The 19,556-nt window shown below is 36.4% G+C and overlaps 2 protein-coding genes across 2 annotated transcripts in view; both read left to right on the plus strand.

Annotated features, from left to right (window-relative positions):
* The window catches only part of CCDC148 (coiled-coil domain containing 148), a 222,059-nt gene that overhangs the window by 27,149 nt on the left and 175,354 nt on the right, over positions 1–19,556 (plus strand). The gene's annotated exons all lie outside the window — the stretch shown is intronic.
* LOC138386124 (cAMP-regulated phosphoprotein 19) lies at positions 2,502–3,243 on the plus strand. Its single transcript, XM_069472373.1, has one exon. The coding sequence runs from the start codon at positions 2,563–2,565 to the stop codon at positions 2,899–2,901; it is 339 nt and encodes a 112-aa protein (XP_069328474.1). The 5' UTR covers positions 2,502–2,562; the 3' UTR covers positions 2,902–3,243.

A 19,556-nucleotide genomic window follows, 5' to 3' on the forward strand; every position in this document is an offset into this window, starting at 1 on the left:
CCCCAAATGATTCACATCATGAAAGGAGTTTAGGACATGATACTTTCAAGAAAATCTTCATGGGAGTGATGTTGGCAGGATGACAGACTAGGAGGTGCCATCCCTTATCCCCCACACACAGAAAATTATTTACTATCCACAGATGAAAATAGCTCTGAGATCCAGAGTACAATTAAAATGCTATAGCAACCCAGGTAGCACAAAAACTGAGGATGGGCACAGAGAAAAACGTAGGAAGCATTTCACTTGCATTACTCCATCCCCTAGGCCACTTCATCTCAGTGCTAAAAGGGTTGGCTGCAACCTACCCCTGTAGGGGAAAAGGAGATCAGGAGGACCCTAGAAGTCCTCACCATCACAGACCTGAAGCTTTTGCAGCCAAGGATCCCCACAGTCTTTGTCAATGAGATCCCAGCTGACAGAGCTGCCCAAAGCTCACTCCATTGCACCACCCTGAACCAGAACTGCCTCTGTGCTTCCCAGAGATGGAACCACTGCACTTCTTTCAGCACCAGCACTGCTGTATACACCTGTGACTCAGACCAAGTGCCATTGTGCACCCATGGACTCAGCACTGTTGCACACCCCACCCAGCCAGCACCCTTACAACTACCAGCAGATGAAGGTCTTCCCCCATGGAAGCCAGACCATAAGTAACTTCTTCAAATGTACACACACCAACACATTACTACAAGGAACATGAAGAATCAGGGAAATATGACATCACCAAAGAAAGAGAATACATTTTCAGTAGTTGACCCCAAAGAGATGGAGATCTATGAATTGCCCAACAAGGAATTCAAAATAATTGTTTTAAAGGTGCTCAATGTGCTACAAGAGAATGCAGTTAGGCAACTTAATGAAATCAGGAATACATGAACAAATTGATTTCAACAAAGAAATAGAATATATAAAGAAGAACCAAACAGAAATTCTGGAACTAGAGAATATGATGAATGAGATGAAAAATGCAATAAAGAGCTTCAACAGCAGACTCAATCAAGCACAAGAAAATCAGGAAACTTGAAGACGAGTAATTTGAAATTATTCAGTCAGAGGAGAAAAAAAGAATGAAAAAGAGTGAAATAAGCCTTCATGATTTATGGGACACTTTTCAGTGAGCCATACACACACACACACACACACACACACAAATTATGGGAGTCACAGAAGGAGAACAGAGATAGAGAACAGGGCAGAAAACTTATCTGAAGAAATAATGACTGAAAATTCCCCAAATCTGAGGAAACAGATATCCATCTTTAGAAAACCCAGAGGACTCCAAATAGGTTAAACATAAAGAGGTTTAAACTGAGGCCCATTATAATTAAATTCTTAAAAGCCAAAGATGGATAGTTTTGATAGCAAAGAGAAAGGCATCCTATCGCATGTAAAGGAACTCCATAAGGCTATCAGTGGATTTCTTGGCAGAAAACTTGCAGCTCATAGGAAAGCAAGATGATATATTCACGGTATTGAAAGAAAAACTAGCAACCAAGAATACTATACTTTGCAAAACTATGCTTTAAAAATAAAGGAGCGATAAGGTCTTTCCCAGACACACAAAAACTGAGGGAGTTTGTCACCACTAGACTTAAAAGAAATGCTTAAAGGAGTTCTTCAAATTCAAACAAAAATATGCTACACTGTAATATAAAAGCATATGAAAACATAAATCTCACTGGTAAATTCAAATATATAGACAATTATAGAATAATGTAACACTGTAGTGTTGGTGTATAAATTACTTTTAACCCTAATACAAAAATTAAAAGACAAAAATTTGTTAATGGATACATAATACAAAAACAAGTAAACTCTGACTACAACAACACAAAATGTGTACATGAAGGGAGGTAAAAGTATAGAGTTTTTGTAGGTGATTGAAGTTGTTATTATCAACATAAAATAAATGGTTATAACTACAAGATACTTTATGCAAGCTTCAAAGTAACCACAAAGAATAAAAAACTATAGTAGACAAACAATAAAGAGAAAAGGATCAAATCAAATTACTACAGAAATCGTCATATAACAAAGAAGACATCAAGGGAACATGAAAGGAAGAGAGGAACAAAACAACTGCAAAACCAACAGAAAACAACTAACAAAAAGGCAATAGTAAGTCCTCACCTATCAATAATTACATTAAATGTAAATAGATTAAACTCTCCAATCAAAAGGCATGGAGTAGCTAATGGATGAAAAAAACATGAAATAGCAATATTCTGTCTACATGAGATTTACTTTAAAACTCTTTCTTTGTTATTGGTCTGTTCAGGCTTTCTATTTATTCTTCATCAGTTTTGGTAGGCTATATGTTTCTAGGACTTTATCCATTTCTTCTAGATTATCCAGTTTGTTGGTACATAATTGTTCATATTTGTCAGTTATGGTACTTTTCATTTCTAAAGAATACATTGTACATTTTCGCGGGCGGAGGCGGCCCCGGCGGGCGCTAGGAGAGCGGGGGCGGGCGGCGGGCCTGCGGTGGTGGCCCGGCGGCCTCGGCCACCCGGTAATCGCATCTCTTCCCGGCGTCTCGTCTGCAGAGGGAGCACTATGTCTGCGGAAGTCCCCGAGGCGGCCTCCGCGGAGGAGCAGAAGGAAATGGAAGATAAAGTGACCAGTCCAGAGAAAGCTGAAGAAGCAAAATTAAAAGCAAGATATCCTCATCTGGGACAAAAGCCTGGAGGTTCAGATTTCTTAAGGAAACGATTGCAGAAAGGGCAAAAATATTTTGATTCTGGGGATTACAACATGGCTAAAGCAAAAATGAAGAACAAGCAACTTCCTGCTGCAGCCCCGGATAAGACGGAGGTCACTGGTGACCACATTCCCACTCCACAGGACCTTCCTCAACGGAAACCATCCCTTGTTACTAGCAAGCTGGCTGGCTGATTAAAAAAGCTGAACTGCATGAATCTTCTAATTCCCATTATTTCTCCTTAATATGTTACTTATCCTCTTTTTATTTACTTTCACTAAGTGATTTGAGACTGACAGCTTTGCAGGCAGCAGTAGTGTGTGCTGCTATTATAAGGGAATATACATGTGTAGAGTGTTTGATTAGTTTGACAGTGCACTGATGAAAAGGACATGTTAGAGCTACATAAGTAATCTACTTGAAAATAATTGTATATATTACCTAACTCCTAGTATAGGGCTGGTTCCAACAAGTAACAAGCAAGTTTTAAAGTTTTAATGTTTGGCTTTCATTACTTCATCTTAATTATAGCTTTGTATGTTACTCTTATTTAATATAACTTCTATTGTATTGATTTTTTTCTGTATTTTCCTTTTGAATTTTGTAAAACATGTTTAAGACCACAAGTTGGAGGAAAGTCACATATTTCAAACACAAATAGATGGGGCTTTGAAAGATTTGTATCTCTGTGCTTGAACTTGAATGGCCTTAAACCTGTTTCAGCTTTAACAGTAGAATTTTACTTGGGCAATATTTGCCTTCTTGATGTAACTTATGTGACTCTAGTGCTTAACAGCTCCTGGTGAAGCTAGTATTCTTATTCAGTTCTGTAGTTTTAGAATACCTTTTGTTGTTGAAGATGTGAATGAAGCGTGCATGTGCATTGACTGTTGAATTCACTTTTGTGCCATTTTTGTAAATACAATAGTTTTGCACAACCTCTCACAAATGTCTGTATTAATTTCACATATTAACAAGTAAATGTATACTATCACATGGGCCATTAAAAAAAAAAAGTAAATGTGCCAACCAGAAGCACAAGAGTTTCTACACAAAACTCTGTATGTCATTACAGCTTTTATATAATAAGAGTAGTTTACAATTTCAGGCTTAGAGAATACCAAACTGAAATCTTTGTTCTGTCTGCCATAGACACAAGCTTTTCATTTGTTACTAGTATCCATGACATTCAGTGGCCTTGTGCAAATATGATATGTTGCTTAGGCATATCTTTTGTCCTATGCAGAACTTTCATTTTGACTTTTATGAAAGCAATTCATATAATTTATATAAACTTTTTTAATGTAGAAACTTTTTACTTCCACACTCAATTTTAGAGACACTAGAGTAAAAGTCTTCAATAGTCTGCCTTCTGTGCACCAATACCCATCCCCCACCCTCACTTTTTTTTTTGGTGCTTTTTTGATTCAAATAATATTGGGCTGTTTGGTTACATGGAAGCATAGGATAGGTGTCTATGTCCTTACTCTTGAAATTTGCTCTGCTGAATGCTGTATTTTATAACACAATACTGATGTTTGCCTTCTAATTTCTCAGTTAATTAACCACTCTTAATCCTTTAGTATTACTAATATTTGACAATTGTTTAAATAAAAGAAATTTTATAATGAAACAAATAGTTGAGAAGACTGGCCCAGGAACCTATGTCAAGATGAGCTGAATTTTGGTAAATAATTTTAAGTAGTTATGATGAGCTAAGTGAATTAGTTTTGTGACAATTAGAGTAATCTACATGACAGATCAAACTCATATTTAAAATATTTAGATATTTGCTTCTGTAGATGTTACTTTAATAAAATACCAATTTAATTTAAAAAAAAAAAAAAAAAAAAAAAAAAAAAAAGAATACATTGTAATGCCTAAAGAATAAATTGTATTTTTAAAGAATGAATTGTAATTTAAGTATACACATTGGCTTAAACTGAGAGGGTGAAAAAATATATTTCATGCAAATAGTAAACAAAAGAGAGCTGGAGTAACATGGAACATTCCCCATGGTAGATCACATGTAGGTCACAAAACAAGTCTTAACAAATATAAGATGATTGAAATCATTCCACATTTCTTTTCAGTCCACAATGGAATGAAACTAGAAATCAGTAAAAGTAAAAAAAAAAAAAAAAATGAAAATATTCACAAATACATGGAAATGAAAACATACTCTAAACACACATTGGGTCAAAGAAGAAATGAAAAGTGAATTTAAAAAATATGTTGAGACAACTGAAGATGAAAACACAACATACCAAAACATATGAGATGTAGTAAAAGCAGTACTAAGAGGGAATTTTGTAGCAATAAACATATTAAAAAAGAAGAAAGTCTCAATAAACAAATAAATTTACACCTCAAGGAACTAGAAAAAGAAAAACAAACCATATCCAAAGATAATAGAAGGAAGGAAATAATAAATATTAGAGAAGAAATAAATCAAATAGAGAACAGAAAAACAATAGAAAAGATCAACAAAACTATGAGTTGGTTTTTTGAAAAGATAAACAAAATCAACAAACCCTTAGCTAAACTAAAAAAAAAAGGCTCAAAATCAAAAATTAAATAGGTGACATTACAATGTATTCTTTAGAAATAAAAAGTATCATAAGTGACTACTATGAACAACTATGTACCAACAAACTGGATGATCTAGAAAAAATGGGTAAAATCCTAGGAACATGCAGCCTACCAAAACTGATCAAGAATAAATAGAAAGCCTGAACAGACCAGTAACAAATAAGGAGATTGAATCAGTAACCAAAAACTTCCCCAAAAAGTAAAGACCAGGACCAGATGGCTTCACAGGTAAATTCTACCCAACCTTCAAAGAAGAATTAATGCCAATCTTTCTTAAAGTATTTCAAAAAATAGAAGAAGGAACATTTCCAAACTCATTCTATGAGGCCAGCATCACCCTGATACCAAAGCCAAAGATACCACAAGAAAAGAAAATTATAGGCGAATATCACTAATAAACACAGATACAGAAATCCTCAATAAGCTACTGACAAAGTCAACAGCATATTGAAATGATCATATACTGTGATCACATGGAAGTTTTCCCTGGGATACAAGAATGGTTCAACATATGCAAATCAATAGATGTGATACATCATATTAACAGGATGAAAGATAAAAACCATATGACTATCTCACTAGATGCAAAAAAAAAGCATTTGACAAAATTCAACATGTATTTGTGATAAAACCTCTAAACAAAATAAGTATAGAAGGAAACTCAAGACACAATAAAGGCCATATGTGAAAAGCCCATATCTAATGTAATCAGTGGGAAAAACCTGAAAACTTTTCCTCCAAAATCCAGTACATGGCAAGGATGACCACTCTCACCACTTCTACTCAGCGTAACACTGGAAGTCCTAGCCGGAACATTTAGACAAGAAAAAGAAATAAAAGTCACCAAAATCAGAAAGGAAGAAGTAAAATTATGTTTGCAGATCATATGCTTATATAGGTAGAAAACCCTAAAGAGTCAACAATAACAAAAAACTGTTGAACTGATAAATGAATTTAGTAAAGTTGCAGGATAGAACACCAACATATGAAAATCAGTGACATTTCTATACATAAATGATGAACTACCAAAAAAAAAAAAAGTTAATAATCCCATTTACAACAGCAACAAAAAGAGCAAAATACTAGGAATAAACAAAGAAGTGAAAAATTTGTACACTGAAAATCATAAAACATTGATGAAGGAAATTAAAGAAATCACAGGTAAATAGAAAGACATACTGTGTTCACAGATTGGAAGAATTAATATTGTTTTAATGTCCATACTACCCAAAGGATCTACAGATTCAATGTAATCTCTACCAAAATCCCAAAGGACCTCAAATAACCAAAGCAACCTTGAGCAAGAGCAAAGCTGGCAGCAGCACACATCCTGATTTCAAAATATATTACAAAGCTACAGTAATCATAACACTACAATAATAAAATAAAAACAGACGTATAAATCTATGGAACTAAAGAGCTCAGAAATAAATCCATGCATCTATGATCAACTGATCTTTGACAAGGATGCCAAGAATACACACAATGTGGAAAAGACAGTATTCAATAAATAGTACTTGAAAAACTGGATAGTCACACACAGAAGAATAAAATTGGATCCTTATCTCACACCATATACAAAAATCAACTCAAAATAGATTAGAAACTTAAATGTAAAACCTGAAACTATTGAACTACTAGAAGAAAATATTGGGAAAACGCTCCAGGACATATGTCTGGGCAAAGAATTTTTGTGCAAGACCTCAAAAGTACAGGCAACCAAAGCAAGAATAGACAAATGGAATTACACCAAGCTAAAAAGTTTCTGCACAGCAAAGGAAGCAACAAAGCGAAGAGACAACACACAGAATAAGAGAAAATATTTGCAAACTATCCATCTGACAAGGGATTAAAATCAGAATATATGAGGAGCTCAAACAACTCAATAGCAAAAAAAAAAAAAAAAGAATTAAAAAATGGGCAAAAGATCTGAATAGACATTTCTCAAAAGAAGACATACAAATGACTGATAGGTATTTGAAAAGTTGTTCAGCATCACTAATCATCAGGGAAATGCAAATCAAAACAATTATGAAGTATTACCTCACATCTGTTAGAATGGCCATCATGAAAAAGTCAAAAGATAAGTAAATATTGGCGAGGATGTGGAGAAAAAGGAACCCTTATTTACTGTTGGTGGGAATGTAAATTGGCACAGACATTATGGAAAACAGTATGGAGGCTCCTTCAAAAATTAAAAATAGAGCTAAGTTATAATCCAGCAATCCCTCTTCTGAGTATTATCCAAAGAAAATGGAATCAGTTCATTGCAGCATTATTCACAATAGCCAAGGTATGGAAACAACCTAAATATCTGACATGGATGAATGCATAAAGAAAATGTGTCTGGGAGGCCGTGGCGGGCGGATTGTTTGACCTCAGGAGTTCGAGACCAGCCTGAGCAAGAGCAAGACCCCATCTCTACTAAAAATAGAAAGAAATTATATGGACAGCTAAAAATATATATAGAAAAAAAAAATTAGCCGGGCATGGTGGCACATGCCTGTAGTCCCAGCTACTTGGGAGGCTGAGGCAGAAGGATCGCTTGAGTCCAGGAGTGTGAGGTTGCTGTGAGCTAGGCTGACGCCACGGCACTCTAGTCTGGGCAATGGAGTGAGACTCTGTCTCAAAAAAAGAAAAAAAAAAAAAAAAAAGAAAATGTGATATATATGTATATGTACATATATGAATAATATCCTTTAAAAAGAAATAAATTGTGTCATTTACAACTATGTGGATGAACCCAAAGGGCTTTATGCTAAGTGGAATAAGCCAGGTACAGAAAGACGAATGCTACATCATCTTATATGTGGAATCTAAAATAGTCAAACTCTTAGAAGCCAACTGTAGAATGGTGGTTGCCTAGGACTGGGGGAGGAGAAGATGGGAAAATACCGACCAAAGAGTACAAAGTTTCAGTTATGCAAGATGAATAAATTCTGGAAATATAATGTACAGCAATGTAACTATAGGTAACAATACTGTATTGTATATTTGAAATTTGCTAAAAGGTATATCTTAAGTGTTCTTATCACAAAAAAGAAAAAGAAAATAATTATGTGAGGTGATGGATATGTTAATTATCTTGATTATGGTGATTATTTCACATTGTATGCATATATCAAAATATTCAGTTGTACGTCTTAAATATTTACAATTTTTATTGTGAATTATACTTTAATAAAGTTGAAAAAATTACTTTCACATTTTCTTACTCATGTATGAAGTGATTTAAATGAGGCTTAAAAAACTGGCTTGGGCTTCTACCAATGAGAGAACCCTTGTAATATTAGACAAAGAATTTATATTTGCACATAAAATAGAATAAATATTAGATAATTTTATGAATTACTTAGAGTGAGTTTCTTTTAATATTTTAGTCACTGATTTTCCTTCAATATCTTAACCTTATTTGGGTCACAGATTCCTTCTGAGAAGTTGATGAAATCTGTGTGATCTCTCCCCAGGAAAATTAACACACAAATTTTGCATATAATTACAAGGCTTCTATCCTGACGTACAACAATGGACTCCAGCCATGGACAAGTTTAAAGATCTATCTTCAGTTGAGGCCCATTTTATTTTTAATTTTGCTCTATATTTAAGTATCTTAACTTTACCTTTAATTTTTTATCAGATGCCATATTGTCAAAAATTTAATAACTCATTCAGTGTTCTAACTGTATGTACCTCTCTTTCCAGTTAAATAGGATATATATTGCCATTATACTTCTTTTGCTTAATATGCCCATTAAAAAATCTCATGTATTTTGACACAACTCTAGTTTTGGGGGATATTATTTATAGAAAGAGCAAGAAGTCGTCAGTTTGTTGGTGGAATAATTGAGGGACAGATACCTTGAGACAGGGTGACTCCTGATAGATGTGTGATCCAAGAAAGAAGATGCCTGGGGGAAGGAGGTGACCAGAAGCCAGCAACAAAAAACCTAGTGCATACTGGAGTCAAAGGGGTGAGTTTAGAGAAGCCAGCAGCATATGCCCTTGATCCCTCCCTCCTTTTAGAAATGAGAATTCAGGGAGGGATGAAAACAGCTTGGGTGGCAGATGGCTGCAGAGAGAACTGTTTCAACCCGAATTTGAGGATTGTATCAAAAACCCAGGCAGAAAGAATTTTGTTTTCTTCAAGGTCTTAGGGGTGAGATCAGAGGATAGAAAGAGAAATACTGAGAGAAGAAGAGAGGAGAGCAGAAGGGAGGGAGAGAGACGTGAGACAGAGAGAGAGAGTTCAGGAAACAAGCCACACTTATTAATCTAGACAAAACTGGGCTCATGGATCACACTGTGGAAATGTAATCTGCCTACCTGGCTGTAACTTCAGGAGTGTGTACTTGAAAATGACTTCCTGAAAGTATATATTGTAGTATTTTATGCCTCACTATGAAGGGAATTGTATTAGAGAAAACAAAAGGACCAATCTCTCACCTGCATGTCAGATTATGGCTCAGGGCTCACACTAGCCCACAGGACACTTTTGTTCCAATTAGAAACATGCAGATCCAGCCCCACCAGGACATGTGGGCTGGCACAGCACAGCTAGGATTTCAGTGCCCATTTCCCGCCATTGCCACCCCTGGGAAGACGTGGAGAGCCTTCAGATATGCGGAAGGACTTTTCAGGTCTCTTACAAGCCAGAGCTTCTACAATATTATGATTTGTTTCTAGGATTAAAATTATCCAAGTAAATGTGAATCTGGGTAGAAAGGTCACAGAGCAGGCAGGTTTGGGAGAGATGAAAGAGGAAAGAGTTGCTGGGTCAACCAGCCACATCACATAGAACCACCTTGGCAATCAATAAGGAGGTAGATGTTTCAGCCAGATTGCTTCCATATCCAGAAACTAGTTGTAATTTTTATGTTTTCACAAATAATCATAGAAATAGTTCCAGAAGCCACCATATTCAGGTATACATACACATATATGTTCACACATGATTCATATGCATGTTTCATATATTCATGAATGCTAGCCGTTCTTCCATATGACTTAAACTATTAGAATATCCAATTAATGCACTATCCAGTAAATACAATTAATGTAAATAATTAATTTCTATTGTGTCTACTATAATGAAATATGAAATATGTAAATAAGGTAAGTCATTAACTTATATGGAGAATTTTGAAACTGTAATTCAATCTTATTGAACTGTTCTTTAATGTTTAATGCTAATTAACCAAACATCTAACACATTTTATTCACCTAAATGATTAAGCTGAAAATATTTTGCATATATTTCCAATGTTTTCTTTAGCTTTTGCTCTATCTCTCTTTGCAAAAATCAGTGAAAATCTGGGCAATAAGATATTGATGATCGAATATGAATTGTGTCTATGTCTTTATTTGTATCAGTTTGTGTTGTCCCTAATTAAGGCTAACCCATTTCCTTCATTTAGACTTATTGAACATCATATATTTTACTAATTTATTTAGTAATTATTAGTGACAATATATTAACATGTGTTGAACTAATTATTGAACATCATATATTATACTAATTTTTATTTATTTGTTATTCAGTAATTATTTATTAGTGACAATATATGATGTTAAATATGTTTATATAATGAGCTATAACCTTATAGTTGTAAGAGGTAGAAGCACATAATCTTCTTTTGTGTTTAAACTCAGTATTATTGTTTGAAGGTTCAAGACAGCCTCTGTAGGGCTTTTTATTTCCTTAAAATAGGCAATTTTTAAATTCTGTTAATTTTTTGAATATATAATACTTGATATGGTTCAAAATGAAAATGATGTCAGCATATATACAAGTAGAAGTCTTGTGACCACACCCATCCCTCTTTCCCTCTTCCTCCTGGCCTCATAAAAAATCATTTTTTAGCAGCTTCTTGTTAATCCTTTCTGTGTTTCTTAGTGAAAATAAAACACAAATACATATTCTTATTTTTCTCCTTTTCTTTCAAAAATAGGCAAAAATTTAAAATTCTTCCCATAATGCCCCTTTAATCCTGCTGCTGACTCATTTTCTAGTTGGTAACTTCTTTGCAAAGAGAATTCATTAAATTATCTACATACACATTCACAAGATCTCCATAAAGTTATCAAAATTAACAGGATGACTTTAAGTAAACATTAATTGATGGCACCCTTAGAAGTTTTAAGAATGGATTGGCTAATTTGCTGGAAACACAGTGTTTGAGTTAAGGACATCAGGGAGCAACCTGGTCCTCTGTAGTGACTGGAATGCTCTGGTGCACTGTGTAGGTTACTGCCTTCCTGGTTTGATGATTTGGATAACTGCTGTTCTATTTTTTCATAATTTTTAAATTAGTTTAGTTGCCAGCATAAAAGCTGTGCTAAAGATACCACATGGGAAAGTGTATACAGATCTAAGAAATGATTAAGAATATTATGATAAATGCAAATTTTAAAAACTTGTAATTTCAAAATCTTGTGTAAAGTGATGTTGTTAGAGTTTGAACTGTTTAAATTTAGAATACTGAAGAAAAATTGATACTAACAGTTGTCTCTGGTGTGATCATATCATCAACTAATTACAAAATTAGGACTTTTTGATTCACTTGAGCCCCTTCTTTCCCTCATTGCTAACATTTCCATTCAGGGGTGGCTAGGCATCTTCATCTACTAACATGGTTTTGTGTTTCATGTTATGTAGCATTAGAACCCTGCTCCCAGTCCCCAGCATTCTATGATACCAGACTGTGCTGCATAGACCACGATTAGGGTGATCTTCCATCCCTGTCATTATATTGCTAATAGACCTCCTTTTAACCTCAGAAATGCTCTGGATTGAATGATAAATGGGGTAGTCACTCTCTAGATAGATTTCTCAATGATAGATTTGCTCTATACCAGGCACTGTGCTAAGCTCTTCACATGTATGATTTCTTTTATTACTGCTTATAGCGTAACTCTTTCATTAGGCAACCATTCTTCTATAATTCTATATTACAAAAGGCAAGGGAAGCTAAGAGAGGTTAAGTAATTTTCCCAAAGCCATGCAGCTAGTAGCTGAGGAACTAGGACTTGAATTCAGACCTGTTGGATCCATACAATCGCTGTATATTTGTTGTGTTATGAGGACCAGTCTGTGGCCACCGATGCCCAAGTTAGGTTGGCAACAGCTTGTGGAGCTGGGACTACTGAGTTTCTTTTGATTGTCTTAAATTTATTCAGCCTATTCATCTACAAACTAAATAAATCAATTCCTTTTATTTTTATTTTTTAATAAATGCCAAGTCAAAACAATGTTGTGTGTGTGTGTTTTTGAGACAAGACCAATAATCTTGGCAGTGTTATGTTACAAAGGCTTTTTAAATTTTGTACCAATGCCATTTTAATTGTTTAGTGTGATGGGTACATTAGGGACAGTGGTTCACTGTTTCACTTTGGAAAAGCTGCTCTCTGTCAGGTTTGTGAACAGCTTTATTGTTTAGTTCATATAAAGGTCAGTAGTTCCAAATATACACATTTTAATGGGTGATGATATTTTATATGTGTTGCAGGTACTTTCCCTCAGTGTTTGCCTTTTTTTTTTTTTTTTTTTTGAGGCAGAGTCTCACTCTGTTGCCCGGGCTAGAGTGCCATGGCATCAGCCTAGCTCACAGCAACCTCAAACTCCTGGGCTCAAGCGATCCTTCTGCCTCAGCCTCCCAAGTAGCTGGGACTGCAGGCATGTGCCACCATGCCTGGCTAATTTTTTTCTATATATGTTTTTAGCTGTCCAAATCATTTCTTTCTATTTTTAGTAAAGACGAGGGTCTTGCTCTTGCTCAGGCTGGTCTCAAACTCCTGCTCTTGAGCAACCCTGCCGCCTTGGCCTCCCAGAGTCCTAGGATTACAGGCGTTAGCCACCGCGTCCGGCCCAGTGTTTGAAATGAGTACCTTTTCTGCCTTCTGGAGAGAAGGTGTCTATATGCTGTGTGAGTGTGTGTGTGTGTCTACCTGTGCATATTTTGTTTGAAAGCCCAGTTTTACAAACTTCTAAACTGGATTCTTAAATCTCTATTTTACGAAATATCAACATCTCCATAAGATATAATCTATTGTATATTGTTGGATTTGACAGATATTTTGACTGTGCAACTTCAAAATGCAGGCTTTGGGTCAGAAAAGAAAGAAAAGACTTGTGGTGGGTTTTGTTTTATTAAAAAAAAAAAAAAACCAAAACTGAATCAATTGATTCAATTTAACTTGGCAGCCATATAGGTGACTTCAGCTTTTGCATCTTCAGACCTTTCTCAGCTTTTTGCCTGGCCTGAGAGACTGTTTCTTTCCCTTTGTTTCTTTTCTTAGGTTGATGAAGTGTTAAGATTTGTTCATTTCAAAACAGACCATTTAAAAATGAAGAAGCCACATTGTTTAGTTCACTGTACTGGGAGTCCCAGAGACATGTTCTATTCTCAGCTCTGGAAAACTCTTAAAACAAAATCACATGACCTCCCTCCCCCCCAGGAAAGATATTACTCTAGTTTGAGATAGTACATTTTACTTTTTAATCAGTGTCGAAAGCATAATATTAAGTGGAAAGACCTTGGCAAAGTTATACTATCTAAATGGGCAAGTTCCAAATCCTGGCAGAGACTATTCCTTTGAGTTACATTTTTCTACAACTTTTTAAAGTCTCTTCTTGGCTGTAATCCTTCATTTCCACCAGAAAAAATACAAGATTAATATATCCATTGAGAGAATGAAGATATTTTGGATGAAGTTATTATAAATCCCTTGTAGAAATGTTACCACATTATAACCCCCAACTGTAGTGGTCTAGGGGCTGGAGTAGTGGTGGTAGAATTGGGGTTACTTTGATCTGTAGTTCAGACTGTTGGTGACCCCCCAGGAAAACTGATCTCTTTAACTATGCTGGTCCAGGTTTTGACATAGCTTTTTCTTGATTTTTTTCTTCTGTATCAACCAAGGCAGGTCTGCATTAAAAACAAATACAAACCACAAAACTTCCTTAAGCAAGTAAGGAAAATTATAAAGAAAAAACAAACCTGGAACTACATGGTTAACAAAATGCAATTTCTGGACATGGTACAGTGAATAGTGCAAAGTATTTGGTTTCAGAAAAATTAAGCTCTAGCTATCTTCACCTTTTAACTGGTTTTGTGCCTTTAAGCGGTTGACTTAATCTTTTTGTTCTTTATCTGTAAAATAGAAGAATAACACTTCATTTGACTAGTCCAGGATCAAATAACTATGAAAGTACTTTGTAAAAGACAGATGTTAGCTGTTGTGTTGATGATACAAGTCCCACCTGAGGGCTATTAGGTACATTAAATACCCAGCCCCGTTGTTTTTCTTCACTTTGTGGAAGCCCAAAGGAGAAGTAATTTCAGATTGTGTGCGGTCACACATGATGGGCTTCTCCCTGTCTACATGGTCATCCTTTTCTACTAGTCTTTTCTTTGGCTGTCTGGCTCAGGTCTGGGTTGGTCTGCCCTGGCACTCCAATCTGCCCTATTCTTGCCCTCTTCTTTACCCTGCCCAACCCTCATTCCCTGAGAAAAAGGCTAGTCTTCCCTGAGTCAGTACCAACTGGTAGATGCTTCCCTTTCCCCTCTGAAGTTTTCCAGCTTCAGGTCATTAGAGGTCTTATCTTCTCCCTGCTCTAGTTCTCTGTGCTGGGTTGGTTCATTTGAAATATATTTCTTCCTGGGATTTTGAGACAAGTTCTGACCTTCTTCACCAGGGCTTGAGTGTGGATCTGGCCTCCGAGTGGTCTTGCTGCCTTCAAGAGTGGGAACTCTCTCTCTCCATTCTGCAGCCTACATTCCTGTTCTCATGGTCAGCAGATAGAAACTGCTCTTTCCCACTTTTGAAAGCCTCAAAGCCTCTGTGTTCCTTTAGGCTTTCCAAGTGAATTTCAATTTCCAGCCTGAGAAAGCAGAAATAAGACTGAAGAAAGCCTTTAAGTGTTTTTACCCTTCTCAAGTAATTTTGGTAGTACTACTAGTAGTAAGTAATTGTGGTAGTAGGAGCAGCAATAATAATAATAACAGTAGTAGTTGTCATTGTCTTAGTAGTACTTAATATTTATTGTTCCTTTTTACAACTAAGTATGAGGGAAAGTTCTGTACACATGTTATTTAAAACGCACAACAGCTCTGTGAAATAAATCTGACTATTTCTCTTGCAGAGTTGAAGACACTGAGACTTTACAGGTGAAGGAGCTTGCCTGAGGTCACAAAACTAGTAATCTGGAGAATCAGTATTCAAAGCCAGGTTTGGCTGATCAGAACCTGAATATACTGGTACATATTCTTGAATGCATTAATTAGCTCTTGGGGCAGAGGTCACTGATTCAAATGCTTGCAGGATCCAAGTCAGAAATGAAAATTAGTGGATAGGGCCCAGAGTTAGCAGGATGACAGTGCAAGTGTTAAATGGCAGCTACCACTTTTCTTCAGTGCTGGGGTGCTATAGGGAATAGTGGGGACTATGTGCTGTTAGGGAATGTGTGTCCTCTCTAAAACAGACAGCTGCTACTTAAGCGGTTGTTCTCATGAGGGAATAAGCTTTTTACAATGTGAATTTTAAAAAGGTGATGGAAACATGGATTTTATGTGATATTTCCTGATCATTAAATATTGACACTGAATGCAAATAAAAAAACTAAACAAAACACTATGAAGGTTAAAGTTATTATGTCTGGAGACCATGTTTGGCCTGGTATGTTATCTCTCTCAAGGGAAAAGTTTTGCAACGTCTTAACCGTTTCAATGAGTAATGACAAAATTCGGTAAGGGATACATTGTTCCCTATTCATCAGTAGCTAAACTGTCCTTAGCCACTCCATCAGCTGTTGCTTAGCAAAAGACTCTGAGGAGATCCCAGTTTATTAAATGTTGTATAAAGACGGAAAGAAATAACATAAATAACATGCTTCTATTCCTAAGTACCTACTGTGTGCCAAGCACTTTGTATATGCTATTTTATTAATTTTAATCCCTGTAGCATCCCTGTTTAACATGTGAGGAAAGAGGTCTGAGAGGTTAAAAAACAACAGCAACAACTTGCCAGAGACATTTCTTTAGCAAGGCGCAGCATAGGGTTGAATCCATAAGTGCATTGCACTTGATTTTTCTGCTCAGCTCTCCTGCCTATTCAGCATAATATTGCAATGAAGTCTGCATTATGCTAGAACTCACATAGGCAGGGATAACTTTTCCATGGTGTTCAGTGTGATTTTCAGTTTCAATGAGGATGATTCCTCTAATCAAAATTACCTTTGCACTCTACCAGAAATTCTTCCCTTTCACTCTATCACCCAGCTTGAAATTCTAGCCTTTAGAAATTCTTTTGTGCTAACAAGCATACTCCTGGCAAGGTCCCTCCTTAAGCAATCTTTCCTCCCTTCACATGTTAGCATGAAGTTAATCAGATTACGTCCTTTAAGCAACTGGCTGAGATCATGGGAATTTTCCTGGACAGCAGGGAGGAGGAAGGGGCCATTCTGAGGTAGGGTCACCACCATTCAGAGGGGAGACTGGACTGTACAACTTGGGATAGGCCCTTCGTACCATGGACAGGTTTCTGACTGCCTCGGAAATGGGACAGTGGGCACACAAGTTTCTTAACTACTTTACCTTTTGCCTAGAGCAGTCCATTCAAGTAGATGAAGCCATATTATTGGTTGGTGCTTTTAATCCCATTATATTTATGGTACAAGAATGCAGCATTTTTTGCTATGAATAGATTTTCAGCATCTTTTGTACTTCTAAAATAAAACTATAATCTTTAAAGAAATTAATGGGTTTTTTTGTTCCGATTAAGGAACAGACCCAATTAATAATTAAAAAGAAAACAAAGCTGAAGAAATAATCACAAAATAACTGTCTCAGAGGGATAGGATTATGATGGACTTTTTATGTATTATTTGAATTTTTTAAATAATAAGATAACTCATTTTGAAAGGAAAAGAACAGAGTTTTGTTGTTGAAGCAGAGTGAATGAAAAAAATTCTTAGTTGTCAGAGTGTAGCAAGAACAAGGTGGGAGAGCTTTATTGCCTATGAGTTAAAACCTGTAATTACCTCAAGGAATTACCTACTGAGGGTATGAGGCACAAGAAAGGGAGCAAAGGAGACCAACGCTCCGCATCCTGGTTTGTCTTTCCTTCTCTCTACTGCTGAAGCCCCACGTAATGCGGGATTTCCGCAAGCAAGAGCAAGAAGTTAGAAGAAATTGGGGTGATTCAATGCTCAGAATTCCCTGGCATTCATTAAGCCTTAGTACTGACTGTTATTTATTAGACTGCTTTGCCCAAATCATCCCCTTAATGTTTACTGTGCCAGCGCCTTGTGGAATTTGCTCATGCCTGCTTGTGACTTGAATCCTCTCTCCCAACTTTTTGGCAATCCCAGAATAGTTCTATTTTCTTCTCCTTTTCTTTCCTTTTGGGAATCAGTTACGAAACATTTTATTCTTTCATGGTAGTTCAGATGCAGCTTGGGATCCTCAAGTCAATTCCCTTATTGTTTGTCAATGGAAATTGTTGCTTTGCCTTAACGATAGTATAATATATTGTCTTTCTGCAAATTTTCAATTTTCCAGGAGTAGAAGAGTAGTGTTTGAATGTATGCATACATTAGCATATAATAATTAAGCTTTACCTTCTGTAAATAAACTCAAAACTGGTGGACAGTGATTGTAAGTGGAATAAGGTTTGGTGATACTCACTCCTGTATTTAAAGGTTAGACACTTCTCTCTCTGGCCAGTCCTCTGAGTCCCTTATAGGTATTGAAGAGTAAGAGGCCTACAAAGAGGGATAGTAAGTCTAGGAATTCAGAATGCTCTTTGGCTGTTAAAGGCAAAATGGCAGTCACATCCTTTAAAGCCGAGTTTGTTATATGATTTCATTTGTCTAACCCACAGATATCTGGCACTAGGAAAGGCTTTTATGGGTGAACTGCTGTGCTCTTTGTGATACTCTTGAAGGAAAGACTCATTTATTTAGTTCCCACGAAAGCTGATGCTGGTCTACAGCAATGTCTTTGAATATGGCATGTTCCTCAATGATTTCTCTTTAAAAAACTATCCACCTCTGTGATCTACTCTCTTGTCAGCTCATCTATTTAATTTTGGCTGCCCTTTTCTAAATTGAAGCCGTCAGTGTTCTTGATGCCAACAGATTTCTGTCAATCCTCTTTTTAGCTGTTTTTTATTTTCCTATCTCTACCTGAGGCCGCCCACTTGGCCCCCTAGCCTGTAGCCACACAGAATTGCTTGCTTGTACTACTCTAAACACATCCTGCTCTTGTGCCTCCGTGACTCAAATGTCTGTGTTTTCTAAGGGCCTCTTTTCCCCTATACTTGATGAAACCACCCTACTTTTCAAGACTCACCTTATCCATCACCTGCCCTACCTTTCTCCACCTTGGCCTTCCACCCCAAGAAAAATTAGGCTACCTGCCTTTGTTCTCCAACAGCACACTGTGCATGTCGACAGTGTCATGGTCTCTGTCTCTCTCCTCTGATTGGTGTTTCTCACTGTGGAGTGTAGGACAATCCAGGCAGGGTTAGACCTTCTGTTTATATTTGTTGCAAATCTAAAGCAGCACAGTAAGCTTTTCTGATCTTTAATGAATGCATCCATTCTGGCACCTTCATTCAGTTCTTCTGTTATTCCAGGTTTGCTCTCACATATTTGCTCATATTCAGCGTATTGTGAAATGTTATAGTTACTTTTATCTGGTTTTGAGAGGATTTTCAGATGTTAACTTTTTTTTTAACTGAAACTACCTTCATGAGATGGACAAGTACCTTAAATGTATTCCTATGAAGACTCCATGGATTGTGGCTAATACTTACAATGTAAGCACAACAGGTAACAAGAAAAAGCCAGAGGTGACTCCTCTATGCCTCTATGAGAATTTCCCCAGCAACAGTGTGGTGTGTGGAGGTGTGTGGTAATATATGAAGTGGCCCTGACAACATCAGGCCCATTATAGTAAAAACACTAATAATAGCAATCTAATTATATATATATATATATATATATATTTGTTTATTTTATTTTTTTTTTTTTTGAGACAGGTTTTCACTGTGGTCCCTGGGCCAGAGTGCAGTGGCATCATCACAGCTCACTGCAACCTCGAACTCTTAGGCTCACGCAATCCTCCTGCCTCAACCTCCTGAGTAGCTGGGACTATAGGCACACACCACCATCTCCAGCTAATTTTTTTTTTTTTTAGAGATGAGGTTTTGCTCTTGCTCAGGCTGGTCTCTAACTCCTGGCTTCAAGCAATCATCC

This window comes from Eulemur rufifrons, chromosome 1, assembly GCF_041146395.1.
Source record: "Eulemur rufifrons isolate Redbay chromosome 1, OSU_ERuf_1, whole genome shotgun sequence".
NCBI lineage: Eukaryota > Metazoa > Chordata > Mammalia > Primates > Lemuridae > Eulemur > Eulemur rufifrons.

What these genes read in the sequence shown, in the direction of transcription:
- LOC138386124 (XM_069472373.1), top strand. Translation starts at nt 2,563, where the DNA reads ATGTCTGCGGAAGTCCCCGAGGCGGCCTCCGCGGAGGAGCAGAAGGAA.